The sequence below is a fragment of the Panthera leo genome, chromosome A2 (genome assembly GCF_018350215.1).
Source record: "Panthera leo isolate Ple1 chromosome A2, P.leo_Ple1_pat1.1, whole genome shotgun sequence".
Taxonomy (NCBI): Eukaryota; Metazoa; Chordata; class Mammalia; order Carnivora; family Felidae; genus Panthera; species Panthera leo.
The window spans coordinates 39,985,515-40,005,971 of record NC_056680.1 but is presented as its reverse complement, the minus strand read 5'-3'; the positions used below and the strand labels follow the sequence as shown (position 1 = coordinate 40,005,971).

Genomic DNA, 20,457 nt, shown 5'->3' with positions numbered 1-20,457 from the left:
GGTTTTAAACACGCAGGTAAATGTTATGAGTAGCCTTTACATAGAGGTGAGACAGAGGAAAACTAAGGTTCTGACATCTCAGAGAATCCCTTTCAAAACTTAACTAGCTGTGTGTCATTGGAGAGATTGATTTACCTTTCTGAGAAACTTTTTTTTGTTTTGTTTTTAATCTCTACAAGAAGAATAATAACGGTACTTACTTCCAGGCTGTGAAGAACAGGAAAAGTACATTGAAATCACCTGATGCATAACAGATGCCAAAATGACCACACTAATGACCATTTGTTTCACGTGCCCAGGCTGGACAGGTGGCATGACTGGAGAAATGCCACTTCTGAGTATCAGTTTAAAGAGAAATGTCTCTGTTGCTATTAATAATTGGGTCCCTTTTGAAACCCCTCAAGAAATGCCAGGAAATATTTCAGTAGTTTTTAATTCAAATAAATTCATGACAATTATAACCCCTTGCCATTTGCTTCAGACATTCCTGTCACAGTGGATCAAGACGTGTTTAAGGATCTTCTTTTAGACGGTGTTGCTATCAGCAACAGGCCAATGGCTGAAATACTTTAGAAAAACAATTTGAATGACACAGGTGTCACAGATCATGAGGCTGCTTAGTACCATGTCTGGGGACAGGCGGGGAGTGGGGGGTAGGAGGAGTTGCAAAAATCCCACCCTCTGACCTAAAGGAGTCTCTCTAGATCAAACAAGCCAGGATTTTTAACCAACAGATACTCAAAACTTCACCGGTAGATCACATCTGCAAAATTTCGTTTCAGGTTTCTAGCGATCACGAGATGTGTGGCCAAGGCTTACAAGATGCTACTTGGCAAAGGTAATCATTGATACACCAAGGTGTGGATCCCAAACTTCTGGATTTTATTTCTGGTTTCTGCTCTGCCAAGCCTTACGCACTGGTTTTCATTCTCATGTTGGTCTCCTCCTAGGAGGTAGGTGGCTTCAAGACTGGGGTCTGAGTCATGTGTAGACCAGGAGGTCAGGGGACGGATGAGAAAGCAAAAGGGAGAAGACAAAGGGTCCAGAGGCAAAGAACAAAGCACTTTTCTCTAGCAAGGAACACTAGCTGTGGATTTCCGCCTCTGTCTCAGGGGCCTGAGCTGCATGACATGACTGCTTCTTGGTGGCTAGGGGCCGGCAGTCACCTTCCAGCCTGTATGGTACAGGCAGGCAAGAGGAAAGTAAACAGTAAGTTTTGGAATACTGATCCACTGCCTGCCCAGGGGCCCAGCCAAGAGTTGTCAATGTTTTATTTTACCAAACACACACACACACACACCACCAAGGCTCACCTCCGCCAGCGTTTCATAAAAGGAAGGAGATTTTTAACACTGCAAAACGAGGAAGACCGACCTCAGCACAACGATGTGTTCTATTCATTGCATCCATTTAGTTGCATGTAAAATTCTCCGCTTTGTCCTTCACAACCCAGTCCTGGGAACCACGTGAGGAGGGTTTACCCAGCACGTGTGTGGTGATACATGTACACCACAGCACTGAAGAGCCTCGCTATGGCTTTTGAAACCTCAACGCAGACCCTTTTTTTCTGATGGATTCAGATACACGACCGTGGAACACATTCTACTGGAATTTAGTCTTGTCGCAAACTTTTACAAGCTGTCATAAATGCAGATGTATATTATCAGGCCAAATAACACATCTGTTTCTGCTTCAGATCGTGATTAACATTCTATTCATAGAAACCAGGCTGGGACCTAGATTCAACTCCTGAATGAGAAGTAGGAGCTGAGGTGGGATGAGGAGAAATGTTTCCAGGAAGGACACAGCCGCCCGCCGTCAGTCATCCGAAAGCCTCCATGAGAAAAGAGGAGATTGTGTGGAGTCGTGACAGAAAGTAGACACAGAGCTGGTCCTCAGCGCTGGGGAACCCCTGACTTGAGGCTCTTGGCTAATGGCTCTGCCTCCGCGGGGGCCACAACTGAAGGGGGGGCACGAAAAACGAGGTCGGGTGGGGGGTGGTTGTCATTTCTCTTTTGTGAAGCAGGTCACCTGGTTAGATGGTCTCTTTCCTGACTTTCCCCAAAGATTTTGTACCTTTCAAAAGAAATAATCCCATTTGATGGAAAGAAAGCAAACATCGCCTGCAAGAGGAAACAGACTTTAACTCTTTTTTAAAAAAACATTAAAAGCATTTTTTTTTTAATGTTTATTTATTTTTGAGAGAGAGAGAGACAGCGAACAGGGGACGGAGACAGAGGATCCAAAGCAGGCTCTGGGCTCCAAGCTATCAGCATAGAGCCAGACGTTGGGGCTCGAACCCATTAACCATGAGATCATGACCTAAGCCGAAGTCAGACGCTTAACCCACTGAGACACTCAGGGGCCTCCAGACTTTAAATATTTTGTCAACAGTATTATAGGTTATTTCTCCACTGGATATATCCTGGGCATTTCAGTTATTGGTAGCAACCTTTCATGGCAGTCTTCCTGCTAATGTTCCCTCAACCTCAGTCAAGCTCTTAATTGTCTTAAATGGAGGACGAGGTTAGTCATGAGTGATCACAAACCCGAAGGATGCAAGTATGCGTGAAAACAACAACCACTAAGGACAGAAGTCAGCAGACATTCGGCAATGGGTCAAATTGTAAATATCTTAGGCTTTGTGGGCCATACAGTCTTTGTTGTTACTACTGCACTCTGCCTTCATGGTGAGGAAGGAGCCGGAGACAATACGTAAAATGAATGGGTGTGGCTGTATTCTAATAAAACTTTATTACAGACGCTGAAACTTGCATTTCAAATAATTTTTCACATGATACAAAATATTATGTTTCTCTTTAATTTTTTTCAACCCTTTTAAAAATGTAAAAACTGTTTTTACCTCGTGGGCCGTACAGAAACAGGCAGTGGACCTGAAGTGGACCCACCCTTGAGTTAGAAAAATAAAATAGATAATGCACTCAGGAGCAAACTTAACAAGAAAAACACACAAACCTGTATGAAGAAATTTTAAAAAAATTTTAAGTCACAAAAGTAAACTTAAACAGAAAGATAAACCATGTTCTTTATTTTATCTTTCATCGTAAGTGTACTCTTTGATCCCCATCATGTTTCACTCATCCCCCCCAACCCACATCCCACCACCCCTCCGGCGACCAGGAGTTTGTTCTCTATAGTTAAGAATCTGTTTCTTGTTTGCCTCTCTTGCTCTTTTTTTCCCTTTGCTTGTTTTTGTTTTGTTTCTTGAATTCTACATATGAGTGAGATCATATGGCATTTGTCTTTCTCTGACTTATTTTGCTTAGCATAATACATTTTAGCTCTATGTTGTTGCAAATGGCAAGATCTCATTCTTTTTTATGGCTGAGTAATTTTTCATTGTGTGTGTGTGTGTGTATACACCACATCTTCTTTATCCATTCATCTATCGATGGACACTTGGGCTGCTTCCATAGTTTGCTACTGTAAGGCTGCAATAAACCTAAGAGTGCATGTATCCCTTTGAAATAGTGTTTTTGTACTTACGGGGTAAATAGTGCAATATTTGGATGGCAGGGTAGTCCTATTTTTAACTTTTTGAGGAAACTCTGCAGTGTTTTCCATAGTGGCTGCACCAATTGACATTCCCATCAACAGTACAAGAGGGTTCATTTTTCTCCACAGTCTTGCCAACACTTGTCTCTTGTATTTTTTGTTTTAGCCATTCTGACCAGGGCGAGGTGGTATCTCATTGTAGTTTTTATTTGCATTTCCCAGATGAGGAGTGATATTGAGCATCTTTTCATGTGTCTGTTGGCCATCTGGATGTCTTCTTTGGAGAAATGTCTATTCATGTCTTCTGCTCATTTTTACATGGATTATTTGGTTTTTGTGTGTTGAGTTGTATCAGTTCTTTATATACTTTCGATATTAACTCTTCGCCTATGCCATTTGCAAGTATCTTCTCCCATTCAACAGTCTGATTTTAGTTTTATTGTTAATTTCCTTTGCTGTGCAGAAATTTTTTTATTTTGATGTAGTCCCAAAAGTTTATTTTTGCTTTTATTTCCATTGCCCCAGGAGACATATCTAGAAAAAATGTGCTCTTTTCAAAGATTTTTATAGTTTCAGGTCTCACATTTAGACCTTTAACCCATTATGAGTTTTTGTGTATGGTGAAAGAAAGTGGTCCAGTTTCATTTTTTGCATGTGGCTGGCTGTCCAGTTTTCTGGGGAAGAGACAGTCTTTTTCCCATTGTGTATTCATTCCTCCTTTGTCAGAGATTAATTGACCATGTAAGTGTGGGTTGAGTTCTGGGTTTTCTGTTCTATTCCATTGATCTCCTCCTTTGTCAGAGATTAATTGACCATATAAGTGTGGGTTTAGTTCAGGGTTTTCGGTTCTATTCCATTGATCTATGTGTCTGTTTCTAGTGTCTGTCAGTACCATGCTGTTTTAATTACTACCACTTTGTAATATAACTTGAAATCTGGGATTGTGATACCTCCAATTTTGTTTTTCTTTTTCAAGATTGTTTTGGCTATTCAAGGTCTTTTGTGGTTCCATACAAATGTTAGGATTGTTTGTTCTAGCTCTGTGAAAAATGCTGGTGGTATTTTGGTAGGGATTGCACTGAATCTGTAGATTGCTTTGGGTCATATAGACATTTTAACAATATTTGTTCTTCCAATCCATGACCATGGCATGTCTCTCCAGTTCTTTGCATCATCTTGAACTTCTTTCATCAGTGTTTTATAGTTCAGAGTACAGGTCTTTCACCTCTTTGGTTAAGTTTATTTCTAGACATTTTATTGCTTACAGTGCAATTGTAAAGGGACTGTTTTCTTAATGTCACTTTCCATTGTTTCATTATTAGTGTATAGGAAACCAACAGATTTCTGTACAGTGATTTTGTATCCTGTGACTTTACTGAATTGATTTATCAGCTCTACACCATGTTCTTAATTGGGAAGATTCAACATCATAAAGATGCCCTTCATTCCACACTTAATTTTAAAACGTAGTATAATCAAATTAAAGTACCGACAGATCATTTTTCTGGAATCACACCAGCTGATTTTAAAGTTCACATGATACAGCTAACAACTCTGTATTATATACTTGAAAGTGGTTAAGGAATAGGTATTAGATGTTCTCAACATAAAAAAAGAAAATGGCACAACTGACATATTTAACACAAATGTCATTGCAGAGACACCTGATTTAAAATAGAACTACCCTCCTTTATTCCCCGTACTCCTCAGCTCCATAGCCTTCATCACAGTCTTACATATATTTCCACTTACCTTGTTTCTCTGTCTTGATTGCTGTACTCCCAGGCCCAGGCTCATAAGCAGTCTCTTAATAAACGCGTATGGATGACCAAAGAAGCAACAGATCGCCGTCTGGATTGATTGATGGCTGTTTCTGCGATGTTTGATGCTGGCCTGCTCTCGTCCGCTCAGAGCTCTGAGTGCATCCATCTCTCAAGAGCCCTGGGCCAGTGTGGTGGTGGCAGTGGTCATGAGACAGCATATGCAAAGTGGCCGTCACCATTTCATACCGTTGTCACTCCAACTGAGCTCTGTGCATTTCTGGTACACGACATGGGTTGAAATTAATTGCTGCTGAAAATGTCTTTAACTGACACTGTGATTCTGCATTGAGACAAAAAGTTATCATGTCCCTTCAGGGGAAAAAAAATGTCGTGAAAGTCACAATAAAAGAGCAAGTAATTAGTAAACGACAGCAATTAGTAAAGCGAGTATTTGTCATTGTGGGAGACTAATTCCCTACTTTGTTGCCAAGTGACAACCAAGAGCTTACAAAATGAAAATACCCACAAAGAGGTGGAGCTATGTTTTGCTTCATTACAGGATTGCCCATCACAAGCCAAAGCAGTACAAACAATGGAGAAATTACAAAATTCATCAAAAGAGATGAAAATGTCAAGCCAGGAGAGACCGTTGTGACTGACCCATGCCCTGTGCAGGAATATCACGAAGCATGTGTCATGTTTCAGTGGGCAGCTAACGTCTTACTTCACGTAACAGTGTCTCTTACTATTTTCGATGGCTGGCAATTACAGCATGTGGTTTGCCTAACAGGTAATCCCCCATCCTCTCTTCCACCACATCCCAGGGACGAGGGCATCTGTTTCACACATTACTTAATGATTCTTTTAAGGAATACTTCAAGTTCAGTGGCTGGTTGGCTATTTCTTCCCAGGGTGGGGGGTAAGGAGAGAAGCTGACTTCATACGTCCCCATGTCAACCGCTCAAACTGGGTGAATAGTGGCCACAAGTCAAAGCTTCGTGAGGTCTCTTAAAGGGAAGCTGGTTAAACCAAGCATGGTTCATCTATAGGCTCACGTACTAATGCGGCTGTTAAAATGACTGGGGTGGCTTTCTAGGTACTGATGCAGACGTATTACAAAACCGTATTAAACAGGGCAGGAAAGTGCCTCTCACTGTGGACAGGAAGTCAGGGGAGACCACTGGAGAGTGAGGATCTCTTGTAGTGGTCACACCCTGAGGTTGGGACCTCATTCTCGTCTTAGAGATGAGATGTGCGATCACACAGACAACATATGGCAGAGCTGGGATTCAAATCCAGGCAATCTGGCTCCGGGATCTTTGCTGTCAAGCACTATGGCCCACCTAGTGAGAGCACTTACCTCAGGGTTGAGGCAGGAGGATATAACTGAGGGGTATGGGAGCAAGGGTGGTAGGACTAAAACAATTCAGTATATGCTATTTTGTTTGAATTTTTGCCAGGTGTGCATTAACTTTTAAAATAGAGTGTGTACTCAAAACGTCTCGTGGAAAATCATGGGTGACAGAAAAAAATAAAATGAACAGAAAACAGTGAAGTACATGGAGTGTGAAACCAAGAGCTTTGGGTCTGTTGACTGGCAAAGCCCTTTGATGCACCTGAATGTGACAGTCTAGGTGGATCTGAGAATCCTTGGACACCTGGGACAGCTCCCTTCCTGGCCTTCCAAGACTGGAAGGGATCTGAGCATAATGGTAAACAAGCAAACAAACAACAACAACAACAAAAACCACTGTTTTTTTTTTAGAGTCAGAGCCCCTAATTCTCATTCTGACTTTCTACTTTCAAAGGGTCCCTGGGACTCTTGGGTCTATAAAATGAGGATATTATTCCACACCTCATAGGGTTGATGGGAATGTTAAAACAGGTGACATGTGCTGAGGATAAGGAGGGACATAAAGTAAGTGCTCAATTAGTGCTTGCGATTATTATCCTGTTATTGACCAGGAGTGAAACCTCAACTTCGATTCTGGTAAAACGGTTGTCATCCCCAGGAACAATACAGAGCTTCCCCTCCATGTTTCTCCTTAAAAGAAATGTCAGATCCTGAACCCGATCTAGTTTTATACCCCTAATTGCACTGAATGCCCAAAGAGTACTGCCAGGCAGATACTATTTCCCCATTTCAACAATGAGGACACTATGGCTCAAAGAAATACTGTTACCTACCCACAGTGCCTCAGCTGGGCTTAACGCTTATCACTGCCAACCCCTATGCCCTTCTATTCTGACCATTACACCTTGCTACCTCCCTGTCCTGTTCCATCTTTCGAGGCCAAATCTGAGAAGCCTTCCCACACAGCCAAAAGTGCACTCAGGTATCTCTCCTGTACATCTCAATTCTCAGACCACCTTGAATTAAAAACTTCTTCTCCAAAAGTGACTAAATCCCTCAAAGGTCACAAAAGGGCTGAGTCTACTCTGTTGAGCCTCCCCCTCTCCCCGCAAATACACAGCTCATACAAGTTGCCACCCAACTTAATTTTAGGTACCTAGTCAAGTTGAAAAGTGGAAGGTTGTGTGCATTCCTAAATGCAGATGGCAAGTGTTGGGTCATCACCTAACCTGACCCTTCCATGCTGTAGCACTGCAAGCCAGGCAAAGAAAAACATCCGAAGATAGCCCAATACCACATATCTCACCCTCAAATTCTCAGCAAATATAAGCAGCATTAACACTTGCAAGCCTATCCAACTGCAAACATTTCTTGATAGAACTATTAGTTACATTTAATATTATTTATTACTAATACCAGTAGTAACCAAATATCAAGTCCCGTTATACCACATTAAAGCAGGACTGGGCCTGTTTGACTACTCAACGTCCGGGTCAGAGGAACACTGTCCCCTATTCAGGTGAGGGTGTGTTGTTCCTTGCTCTAGGCCAGGTCTTGCAGACACCAGGTCTTGTGTCATCAGCATGCTTATCTCCTGGTGATACAAACTGCTCGTGGAGCTCCAGTCAAGAGCATCCAACTGTGTGTACTGCTCCCAATACCATAAGCCTCACTGCAAAGACAGGCTTCAGGGATGAACACAGAACCCTTCAAGTGGGCAGAGAGTAATCAAAAGATTAGTAAAATTTAGGAATCTCACAGTGGACTGTGTAGACAGTATCCACAAGCCCAGTTGCTTTCAACTGTCCGCCACTCGGCAAGCACAGGGCTAGCTTGTCCAAGTATAAAAGTGAGAAGAGCAGAGTGTGCAGACTGGATAACACAGGATTGCTGACATTTCTTTTTTTTTTTTTTAGCTAAAAAATCCATTGCCTTTGGAAGAAAAAGTCTGGAAGTTTATAAATCCCAGACCACTAACTCTACTGCTCAATTTTAAACAAGAAAAAAATGTCTGTTGCTCTTAAACTGTGACAACAGAAAATAGTATACTCTTCGTTCTAGATTAGGGTAAGGGCCCACCATTGGGCTTCTTCCTAGTTAGGGCAAGAATCAGTCTTCCTTACCCAAACAAAACTCGTACTACCAATTCCGTTTACTAAATAATAAAGTTGCCTGGGGGCAAATTAGGTATCCTATAAAGAAGCGGAAACTCAAAAATTTTTTAAATCAGACACATGCTAGTTAATTAGTACTATCTTCTGAATCCAAAGCCCCAAGTGTTACTATTTACTATCACCTACTGTGCAGTACATATTAAGAAACAAGAACCCGAATAGAAAACAGAACCGATCCTCTTCTTTCAGGGCAATTCTACATTTCTAGCCACGGTAGTTGTCTGAAAGAGGCAGTTCTAAAAGAATTCTAACACAAATGTTATAGATCTTTGCATGCAAATTAGTGCCATATTATTCCCAAAGAGAAATTTTTATAAGGTAAATCAGGATTTTATCAGATACCAGGTTTGAACTGTCTATTCGACACAGTTGCACCCTCCACACAGAAATACCATTATCACTCAAGAAACAGAGCTGCAATAAAGTCACACATTAGGCTTTTCCCCCTATAGACCAGGAAATAAATGCTTATGGATCCTACACCATCTGAAGTGACTAGGGGAGGAGGAGTTGGGAGAGAGGAAGTGTGAACTATTATGGCAAATAAAGGAATTCCACACAAAGATACTCTTCTAATTTATATTTTATTGCATTATGAAAATAATACATTTGGCAAAGTAATCTAGGCTCCAAATTGAAATAAAATAAAATTCCGAAGGAAGTGTACTGATTTTTTAAATGTGAACTATTTGATGTATTCTAACCAATACATACTAGCATCCTTATTAGGCCAATAATCCAATAAACCTAATTATAATAATTCCACATAAAATTACAAGGTGTTTTTGCATTCATCCATTTTATTAGCACAAATCTCGAGAGAAGTGAGCTTCGTTTGATCAAAACCAATGTAATTAAACTCCTGTTCAGAAGACAATTTGAAACACTACCCAAAATGTTATTTCCTTTGGTTCTACAAGTTGCATTTCATTCTTATCACGTTACATTTCTCATAATCAAACATTGTAGCAGCTATAGATTCTGCCCAGTACCTTTATAAGCAATCTAGTATATTACATTTACATTATTTGAAAAATTACTGATTTTACAAATGCAAAAATGCATAAATACATGCCTATCTACACCACCAAGACAAAGTACTCTGAACCTCCATGCTTTCACGGGCTATACCTTCTGGCGCAGGATTTCTGGGACGCCTTCCCAAGCCAAAGGGTGACAGCCCCCTGATGGGGAATCCCACTGCTCTCTGTCCACACGTGTGAAAGGTGTAGTTACAATAAACCCTAACTGGATTAAACTTATTTAATAATCAACATTTAAAATAGGACATTTTCCACTACTCGTCTCTGTTCTGCTACATTTTCAGACCTGAAAAGATGTATTTTGAAAAATGTACTAGGATAATGTTTTCACTTTTTTAAAACGGGAAAGTGCTAAAAACATCGTACAAATACACTCTGTATCCTCATCAGCACTGAAAGTCCTTTTCACATGTTGGGTTCAGAGTCTAGATTCTAACAGGTAAACAATCTGCTCAAGGCCAAAAAAAGAAAATAATTATTTTTAATCACTGAGGTCTTGATGCTTCATTTAGATCTTTTAATGACTTTGCTGATGTGTGTTAAGAAAATGTGCCTAAAATTAGCCTTTAAAAGATTCACATCTCAATCAGTTATTATTAAAACTCGTATTTTCATTAAGCAAAGTCTGTGTAAGTGCACCTATGCATACTTGCGGAAATCTACTTCCAAATGGGCATCAATATCTTAAACCAGCTGAACAAGGTTTCCCAGTTTAACTACAGAAGTATTCCACCTATCCTAAAGAATATATCCCATGAGCATTCTACAATTATCTGTATAAACAGCAACAAGTTTGATCTATGATCAACATATGAATATCTAATAAATATTAAAACTATTAAACTATAGATTAAAATGCAGATCTCTCATAGAGTTAAATGATGGCATTTTGGTACATTCACCATTATTGTACTTTATTTAATAAAGAAATACATTTGCCCTTGCAAAAATAGCAATTGCAAGTTTACAAATAAAACCACAGACCTTAAAATCATGTTGCTAAATCTTCAACTTATAACCAACAAAAGTAAACTGATTTGTTTACAAATGGTCCATGGCACAATTAAAACAAAAAATATCAAAGGTCACAGGATCTTAAAGAATAGGTTTATTGACAATAATTTCATAAATATTCTAAAGAAAAGTTTAAAATTTCTAAACTTAAAATGTTTAAAATCTGTTCTCATTGGCAAAATATCCCTCAACAAAATAAGTCACTACAAATGAATGTCACATTTAAAATTTGCTTCATTTTAACATTTTTGCAAAAAATTTTCTAAAAATTTACAATGTGTGATTTTTTTCTCCCCTCCTGGACACAGTAAATCAGTATGTAGTTTTTATGTCAACTATTAGACATATTCATAAATATATCATCTAGCTGCTGTGAACCTGACAGTCAAGTCAGTCAGTAGTATATTACCCTATAAACATAAACGGAGCCCAATTTGGTAATTATAGCAATTTAAGTAGTCAAAATGCAAAAGTTGTAATTGCCACCCACATCACCCCAAGGATTATGATACAGTGTCAGAAACTGTTTGCATCAGTTTTCTAAGTTCATTTGTGTAATTCAGATATCTGAAACTAAAAAAGGGATTCTTTTGTATTTTGATAAAAATGTACTCGAATATTTCATAACATTAATATTTATTGCTTTATATGAATACTGTATTGAAAGCCCAAGCATTCAGTTTACACACAGAAATTATACAATTATATACCGCTTCACAAAGGCAGTGAACACATTACATTCTACAAAATCTACTTTACAGAAATTTAAAAATTCTAAATATCAAAAGGTACAGCTGAAGAAACAGGTATAAATTTGGCAGCCAGTAATTTTGACAGGGAAGTTGCAGCTTGCATGACTTTAAATATGTGAATTTGAAAATATTGAGTTTAGAGTAATCATTGTGCTTTGTGTTAATCTGAAAAATATAACACTGGCTGTCGAAGAAGCATGTTCAAAAATATTTAATTCACTTCAAAATGTCATACAAATTATGGTGGTTTCTATGCACCCCTAAAGCTTCAGCCATTTAGCTCCAGTACATTACTATAGTAATATATTAATTCTTCCAGTACAGTGGGGTTTCACACCAATGACATTTGCATACTCTAGAATAATTTAGAAAGAAATGTGTAATATTCACAATGTTGAGAAAAGCAAGCAAAAGGTCAAGGAACCTGCCGGGTTCTTTTGAGATGGTCTCATGTCAGCATTCATTCTACAAAATAGTAAGCTAATGTTTGAACACAGTTTCCAAGATAAAGCATATTTTCTCATAAATAGTGAAGTCTTTTTCTCAGGCACCTCAGAAGTATACAAAAGAATTTTAGTTTGAACAGATCTCTTGGAATGTGTTTAACCTGGTATTTCAACAGACTTATTTCCAGGGTTTCACAAGGGCCAGATTTTATTTGAATTACTCAGAAGAGAAACTGAAACTGTCTTCTGAAAGAGGTGAACTCAATCATTACCAATAGAAAAAGTATCCACTGTATTCATCTCTTATAGAAACAGAAAAATATAACATTTCCCCCCTTAGAATAATATATATATATGTGTATATATATATATGTATATATATATATATATATATGTATATATGACTTAAAGTTCCATTGTACATAGTCAAACAAAATCTGGAAACCAGAATGAAACCCTATAATTCACATGTTAAAATGTTGAAACTATGACCAAAATATGAAAACTGCTAGAGCTGTCAGAAAGAGACAAGACAAAAAGACTTCTTGCATATGTATAAACTAAATGTGATCATCTCCAAAAGGTTTTCAAAATTATAATTATTACCTTCCAGTTTAAAAACTTTAATTCAAAAAAAAAAAAAAATCTATACACAAACCACTGATTTGACCAGACTGAAAAAAAAAGTCAGCGGTAAGCAGGACCCAGAGGAGCTGATATTCACAGTTCTTACATGTACAACTCTTTCAGGATTTATCCCATAAAGTACTTTATTTTACAACCTGCTTCTCTTGTAAAAACTAGAGGTCCATTTTATTACATAAAAGTTTTATACAGTGTAAAACCAGAACTGTATGTAAAATACTGCATCTACATGTTTCTAAATAGTTAGTCTTGTTCCATTGGTTCATCTGTGACTTCTGTGGCTTCTTCGTCGTTTTCCATAGATGATTCTGAGAGAATCTCTCCAGTTTTACTGGAATTGGATCCTACTAATTCTTCTGTCTCATGGCAATCAGAACCACTACTTACAGGGCCTGTATTTTCACTACCTTCAGAATGTAAATCTTTCTCAGCTTGAGTCAGATCAGATTCCTCCATTTGATTATTTTCCTCAGAAGTCTCTTCATTCACAGTTAAGGCATCATCAGATTCTTTTTCTTGATTTTTTCTTTCTGGAATCATTTCTCTTGATGTCATAAAAGACTCTAAAAATAAGCAAATGTTGTTGTAGTTAAATTTTATTTTCAAAATACCTCCACAGTTAAGTTTCATGAATTCTGATATTCTACAGTTCAAATCCTATCCCCTGAAACTCAGCAGCAACTACATACAGGTGGCAGAAAAGCCCAACATCAGCATTATAAGGAGTTCCATTACGTTAAATTCTTTCACGCAAAAATGAAGTACAAGAATTTGAGGATCTCCTTACTCCACCCTTTTACAGATGGTCTCTAAATACCTTCTTCTTCTTCTTCATCCTCTTCTTCATCCTCTTCTGTACAGTGCTGTCTGGTACAACTACTTTCCTTGTCTTTATCCTGAGATGATGACGATGTTTCTGTTTCTTCTACCATAACCGAAGAAATTTCACTGGAAGATGTTTGGCTGGCTGTCTCTCTGACTTCACTTTCTTTGTCAAACCTGAGTCTTTTTACCTCATGCCCCTCAGCCTCCACAGAATCTTCATCTGGGTGTTTATTTTTTATAGGGCTCACTGAGGAACCTTCGGATTCAGCAGTCACAGAGTCACTGTAAATGTTTTTTTTTAAAATGCCATTAGTAAGATTTTCTTCATCTTCCACATTCTCATCTCATTTTTAAGGTCTAGTAATTTTTAAAACTGTATTTCACTGTCAAAGTTAAACTGTACCATCTGGGCAAAGAGAAACATAACACAATAATTTCGAGGGAACCTCAACTGTTTAATGAGTATTTCCCACTAGAACCAGTCAACAAGCTGCATGACTTTTCTGTTCAATTCTGCAGTAAATGGCTTCCCGTAACATAACTACAAGTCCTCCAGACGGATATACTCACTAAGATCGCTCACTTGTTTTGTCTGCTTTCCCTTAATGTGTTACAGAAAATGTGAAATGGGATATAAACAAAAGGTTTCCTTTAATAATCTATAATGAGAAATAACTCACTAAATTTCAACATTTCAGGTTACTTGCAAAAACAAGAAATAAAAAATATCATGACCACTTTACTTTCTTAAGACCCTACTATAAATAGGATCTCCCCAAATTAGCAGTTTTCAGCCTTTTCTATGATCATCTTCATCATATACTAATACTGGAAACTTCCAGAAGCCACAGACTGCTCCTGTAAAACACACTAAAACCTTTCTGTGTTCCTCAAAACAATAGTAAATAATGAGTGCTGAAAACAATCAATAAACGTCAACCTTTTTTGAAAACATGTTTGTTTTAAAATATAAATCACATACAAACCTGTGATTTTTGTCCTCATTTTGCTGTAAGTTTGACTCTTTGCTGTCTGCGCTCTCAGGCAAGCCATTTGTTGTCATGGGGACTGACAAAGAAACCTTTGGTCGATTAAGCGGCCTGGGTGTTCCAGGCCCATTTATATTAGACCTACGGTAAGATAAATGAACATCATTTTCTCATTTTTGTAAAAGGTCGCCCTCCCAAAGTTTGCTTATATACACATATCACAGAAGTATTTAACTTTGACTTTTAGATTTTGGGTAACCAAATTAATTTATCCTGTATCTTCCACAAAATGCCCAATTTGTAACAAAGTATACTGAACCTGCTGCTCAAAATTAGGAAAATGCAATCTCTCTGGATATTAAAATCAATAACCTCACCGTTCAGTGTAACTTGGTGAATTTCCAGGAAACATAACACCATTCATTCGATTTAAACTATTGGAATTGTTTTTCCTAGGAGAAAATTAAAAAAAACACTGTTACAGATCATTTAGTTCTTTAATTTTGGTAAGAGCCATGGACCTAAAACATCTTTTAAGTAAGATCTCACGGTCACAGAACCAAACAAAAAGACTTCTGTGAGAAACAACCTAATTATGGGATTACCTTAGTATCTCATTTCCCACAGGTTCATTCTTGTGAGAGTTCTAAAAACAAACTCACTGTTACTGCCTATGGAATCACAGACGTTTTATAAACCCAGTGTTTCTCAACAGGAGGCAACATCATTCTCGCAGCTCTCCTTCCTCCAGCCCACAGCCCCAGGAGACTTCCGACAACGTCTGAAGACATTCTTTGAGGAAGGAGAAGGACCCTACAGGCATCCAGTGGGTAGAAGCCAAGGACAGGGCTTAACTGCTGTAATTCCCAGGACATCCACTCAAAACAAAGGATCAATAGTGCCAAAGACTATGTCTTAAACTGATACATTAATTTGTTATATAAATCTTGACAACTGGAAATACTTTTCCATTATGAAGAGGAAACTCAACAAGTAGCTATCCCAAACCTAGGAGTTTTGCCCTACAAACACCATGGTAGGGTACCTAGAATGGGATCTCAGGGTTCTGAGCACCCTGACAGTAGACAAATCCACAAATGTAAAGATTACAGTAAATTATCAAATCACTTTAATCCACATCTCTTTATCAGAAAAACATAGAGGTAATGTCATTGGTAATATTCTACTTGGGGGACTGGGTAGTAGGTTCACAAGTATTTATAAATGTTATCAAGCTTCATTCCATCTAAAGTAAATATAACCTATTTTAAAGACTAATAGAAATGATACAATTATTAGAATATACAGAAATGCAAAAATCTATATATACTTACTCTGAAGAAGGGTATACACAGCTAACAACCATCACATTCTGTAATAACAAAAGTTCTTGCTTTAATGTGAGGGAAAGCACTACAACATAAAGTTTAATCATTTGTTTTTAATTTCTCAGAATCCCCCTGACAGATTAAGTTCCTATCTATTCCAATTTTACTAATACAAGGAAATAAATGGTTAGAAAGGATTAATCAAACTAGAGAAACTGAAACAATAACAGACTATTTTTTTAATATTTATTTATTGTGAGAGAGCACGTATGTGCATGTGAGCAGGAGAGGGGCAGAGAGAGATGGAGAAAATCTCAAGTAGCCTCCATGCTGCCAGCACAGAGCCTGATGCAAAGCTGGATCCCATGAATCCACAAACCATGAGATCATAACCTGAGCCAAAATCAAGAGCTGGGCGCTTAATCAACTGACCCACCCAGGCATCCCCAGACTAAATCTAATATAACCTACTAAACCATTTGCTTTTTCTGCCAGTATTATTTTAACTCTACTCTAGCTACTTTGGAGTCCTGACAGTATATATACCAATCATACAGTGGAGCCACACTCTTACATTACACTGAAATCACTCCAAGATATTTAGAGATTCAAATACTTAGGCCAAGTATAATGAATTTCCTTATAGAGCAGTACCCAATCAGAAGCCTGACGTGTAGTAGCATCATATACCAAAAAAGAGCCTAAGAACTTTTTAAGAGTATAATCTTCCTGGTAATAGGAACCTTATTAATAGTCAATATTCATTAAATGTGTACTGAGCCAGAGTAAGCACTTTACATTTGATCCCCTCCAGAACCCTGTTATTATCCATACTTTACAGATGAGAAACTGAGACTTGGGTTATATAACTAGTCTATGGTCACCCAAATCAAACACTGTAGCCCTGATTTGGTGAGAGGGCTACCCCTGGTACAACTGCTACAACTGCCTCTTCACCCAAAGATAGCCAAAATCTAATTGCTAAAAGTCCATAGGCTGAAAGTAAGTACTGACGAATCATCTCAGTTTCCTGCCCTTCAGGAAGCTTATTAAATTGAGGGCATGGAAACTGCAACAAAATACATTAATCCAGTAAGGCCCTAAGATCTATTGTAAATCACTAAGAAATGGTTTTGGATTCCTGCTCCAAGGGTAAAATAAATTGAATCTGAATTAACTATGAACACTGAACTATGTTTTAGGATCAATCACAGGGAATTATAAACCCACTGGTCCAATCTTGGTTCTCATAGGGTTTCTTCACTGGTTCTTTACTCCAGACAAGTCAATTTCCTACCTTTCATTTCCTCAAACACCTTGATGTCTTTGTTCATCACACTGCTTCCTTTGTCCAAAATACCCTTCTCTTAAAACTAACATCCCCTACCCACAAAAAAACCCAATGCTTTCCTCATTCTTAAGTCTGATCTACATCTTTCTCAATATCTAACTTAAATTTTTGCATCAGATTTTCCAAAGTTGTGCACCTCTGAAAGCCAGAAATAAAGAAATGAATTCCATGGGTAAACAAGTGTGCAAAACACAACTGAAGTTAAAATATCAATGCTAGAATTTTGCAGAGCCTTTAATGTGAATGCATACCATGAACTCTGAAAAGACAGTAAGGTGCTTTCCCCAAACTTAAGTGATTACAAGCCCTCCCTCTATGCCCCTCCTATTAAATCTCTCTCCAAAACTTAGTTTTTCCCAAATTAGGAAAACAACTTGGAAAAACTTTAGGTAGGTTTCAGGAAGCCTATCCGAAGAAAAGATGCCTAAAACAGCACTTACTCAATACTCTCTTCTGAAATACATTAGGCTAAGTTTAATATAATTCCAAAAATAAAATAAATACCTTTTCTACTCCTCTGAGAAATTTGTCTGTTCCTGTATAGTTTCTCCTTGGATCTGTTAGCAACTCACATAGTCGCTGAATAGTAAAAGGGATACTGCAAAAGAATATGATTTTATAGTTTGAGATCATTAATTATTAAGAGAATCAGGAACATCATTAATCTTGCTATTTAAAGATTTATCTAGTCATCTGGTATTAAGTGACAAAAGAAAATGTTACAATAGGAAGATGAATAGATGAGTGACTTAAAAATAAGCAAGACAATAAGTACACCTGTCTTTTTAATAAGAAAATCGCTTGCCTTAAAAGTAATTAAAAAAAGAAAGAAATTTTTGAAAGTTTCAAAACTAATTGAGAAAAAAATTTTAACATTCTGAATATAATTGAATTTTAAGTTTACAAGAGAGGCAACACAAGTAATAATCAAGTTAGTTTATTAAATACAGAAACTTTTCCTCAAGCATTCCTTTGCACACAAAGATTTCTGTACAGTGTCCCCTCCCCCCCCAAAATGTAAATGTTTTCTTATCGGATGGAACAAAGCAAACGATTCAATAAAAAAGTATTATAAATAAGGTCCCGCTCCATAATTACAGTTTTATATACAATTTGTGTTTCATCAGACATAAAATACAAATACCATCATTATTTTGATAAGTGCCCTATTAACTTTACCAAATACTTCAACCACAATCACATTTTCACTTGATCATACCAAATACAAAACTGATATACGTTGGACTAGTATCATTATATAAATGTAAAAAAATTCATCTCACATACTATTAGCATTCCTTAGAATTACAGTGTGAACAGCAAACATAAAAGCATTAGGATAAACAGCTAAAAAGTACAAACATAAATTTCAGACTTCAGTATTTGCCATTCAAACCTACTTATTCTCCTTAAAAACAGAATTACAAAACCTCGAATTAAGACTTAACATTCACAAAGTTCTTTACTGAGTAGAGGCATTTTGACACAGTACTCTCCCCAACAAGGGAAAGCAGTGAGTGAGTAACAGTGCCAGGACTCAAACCCAGTATCTCTAACTTGAAATCCCTTGTCTTCCCTTTCCACTATTCCAAACATACTTAAATTTTTGTTAATTGTCTAAATGGACAAACTATATTTGGTTCTCTTATTTTTAGCATTAATACTACCCTTATGTTCTTATAAAAAGTCAATATAAGACTTAGAACCTATTTTGAAAAAATATACATTTATTCATATGAAAACATTTTACATATAAGAAGCCAAGACTCAATCTTCTCTCAAGTAGCATCAAAACCTAAAACTGAGAAAGCTATCATTCTGCCAACAAAAGACTGAGCACGAACTAAAAGATGTGTGTGGCTGATGTCGCAAATACTCAGAAGGAGCTAGAAATTACAGAACTTCTCTGATGTCATCATGAATGCTAAAGGAAATGCCTTTGATTTCTGAGAAAGACCATTTCTTCCTTTTGAAAATACAGTCAGAGTGGAGTATACAGTCCAAATTAAGAATCTTTAAAATGGAAAAAGGAAAAAAGGCACATCAACAACATTACTAGAAACAAGACAGTAAGCTTACACATGTGTTTTATTCATTTCTATAAAGAAAACACAACTGAAAACCTACATATAGCTAATACACAAAACTGTTAACTACATTTAAAAAATTAAAAAAAAAAAAACATCTCCCAAGCTACATATATAATAAACAACATAAATTTACAATTTGTCTTTCCTCAGATTTAACTGAAAGCGTAAGGGCAGGATCTCCTCCTACATATTAGGTTCAATATGTAAGTTATTTGTACACATATATATCTGAAATGCATTACCATCAGGGATTTCTGAATATTAATAGTATCTCTGTACGTCAGCCCCTCTTCAAGTTCATTACTTCCCAAACCTTGAACACAGTCCACCTATGCTATTCCCTAATTAAGTAATAGTGACACTACAACTGAGTGGGTAAGTTATTAAAAAGAAGCAAAATAGCACCCAAAGTTAAGAACAAACAATACTTAACTGACAACTACTTAAATAGATGTTATATCTAGCTATCTTTTCCTCCGACTACATTTCTTTCAAGAACCAAAACCAGTATATTCTCTTAAATTAAAAATAGCTTTATGGGCACCTGGGTGGCTCAGTTGGTTAAGCATCCAACTCTTGATTTTGGCTAAAGTCATAATCTCGGATTCCTGAGACTGAGCCTGCTTGGGATGCTCTCTCTCTCCCTCCCCCACTCACACTCTCTCTCTCATAAATAAACTTTTTTCTTTAAATGGAAAAAAAATAAAAAAATAGCTTTAAAACATAAATATCTTTAAGCTGTTTGTTAACAATGTTTACCCTAAATGTTCTGCCTATTTTCTTTAGGAAGGTAAGTAAAAGTGTAGCCAATTAACAACACTGCATATGTTGGTAAATAATACTACTTTGGGGGGGGGGGAGTGTATTATATCTGCATAGCAATGTTTGCAATAATAGCCTGTGATAAAATGAGTTTACTTCTTAGGCACCTTCTGGAGCTTTAAGAGTTATTTTACCAAGTGTCCAACAGATGGCACTAAAATGTCATATAACACCCCTATACTCCTTACCTGAACAGGCTAAAATATAAATATTACTTGTAAATAAAAGTATGCACTGGAAACATTAATATAATCTTGATAACTCCAATGAAGGTCTCTTTACACACAGTTGTACTTTTTAAGTAAATATAAGCTAGAAATATTTACTCAGTAGCAGAGCATATAA

General features: G+C 37.2%; 1 protein-coding gene across 2 annotated transcripts in view; it reads right to left on the bottom strand.

The window, feature by feature from the left end:
• Positions 1-11,483: 11,483 nt before the first annotated feature.
• Positions 11,484-20,457, bottom strand: part of PPP4R2 (protein phosphatase 4 regulatory subunit 2) — a 50,772-nt gene continuing 41,798 nt past the window's right edge. For both annotated transcript variants that reach the window (XM_042929988.1, XM_042929989.1), the window contains 6 exons: positions 17,705-17,798; positions 15,856-15,893; positions 14,899-14,973; positions 14,519-14,662; positions 13,525-13,814; positions 11,484-13,270 (listed from right to left, as the gene is read on the bottom strand). In XM_042929988.1, coding sequence (XP_042785922.1) covers positions 12,951-13,270; positions 13,525-13,814; positions 14,519-14,662; positions 14,899-14,973; positions 15,856-15,893; positions 17,705-17,798 — 961 coding nt within the window. In that variant the 3' untranslated portion in view covers positions 11,484-12,950. The remainder of the gene's footprint in view (positions 13,271-13,524; positions 13,815-14,518; positions 14,663-14,898; positions 14,974-15,855; positions 15,894-17,704; positions 17,799-20,457) is intronic.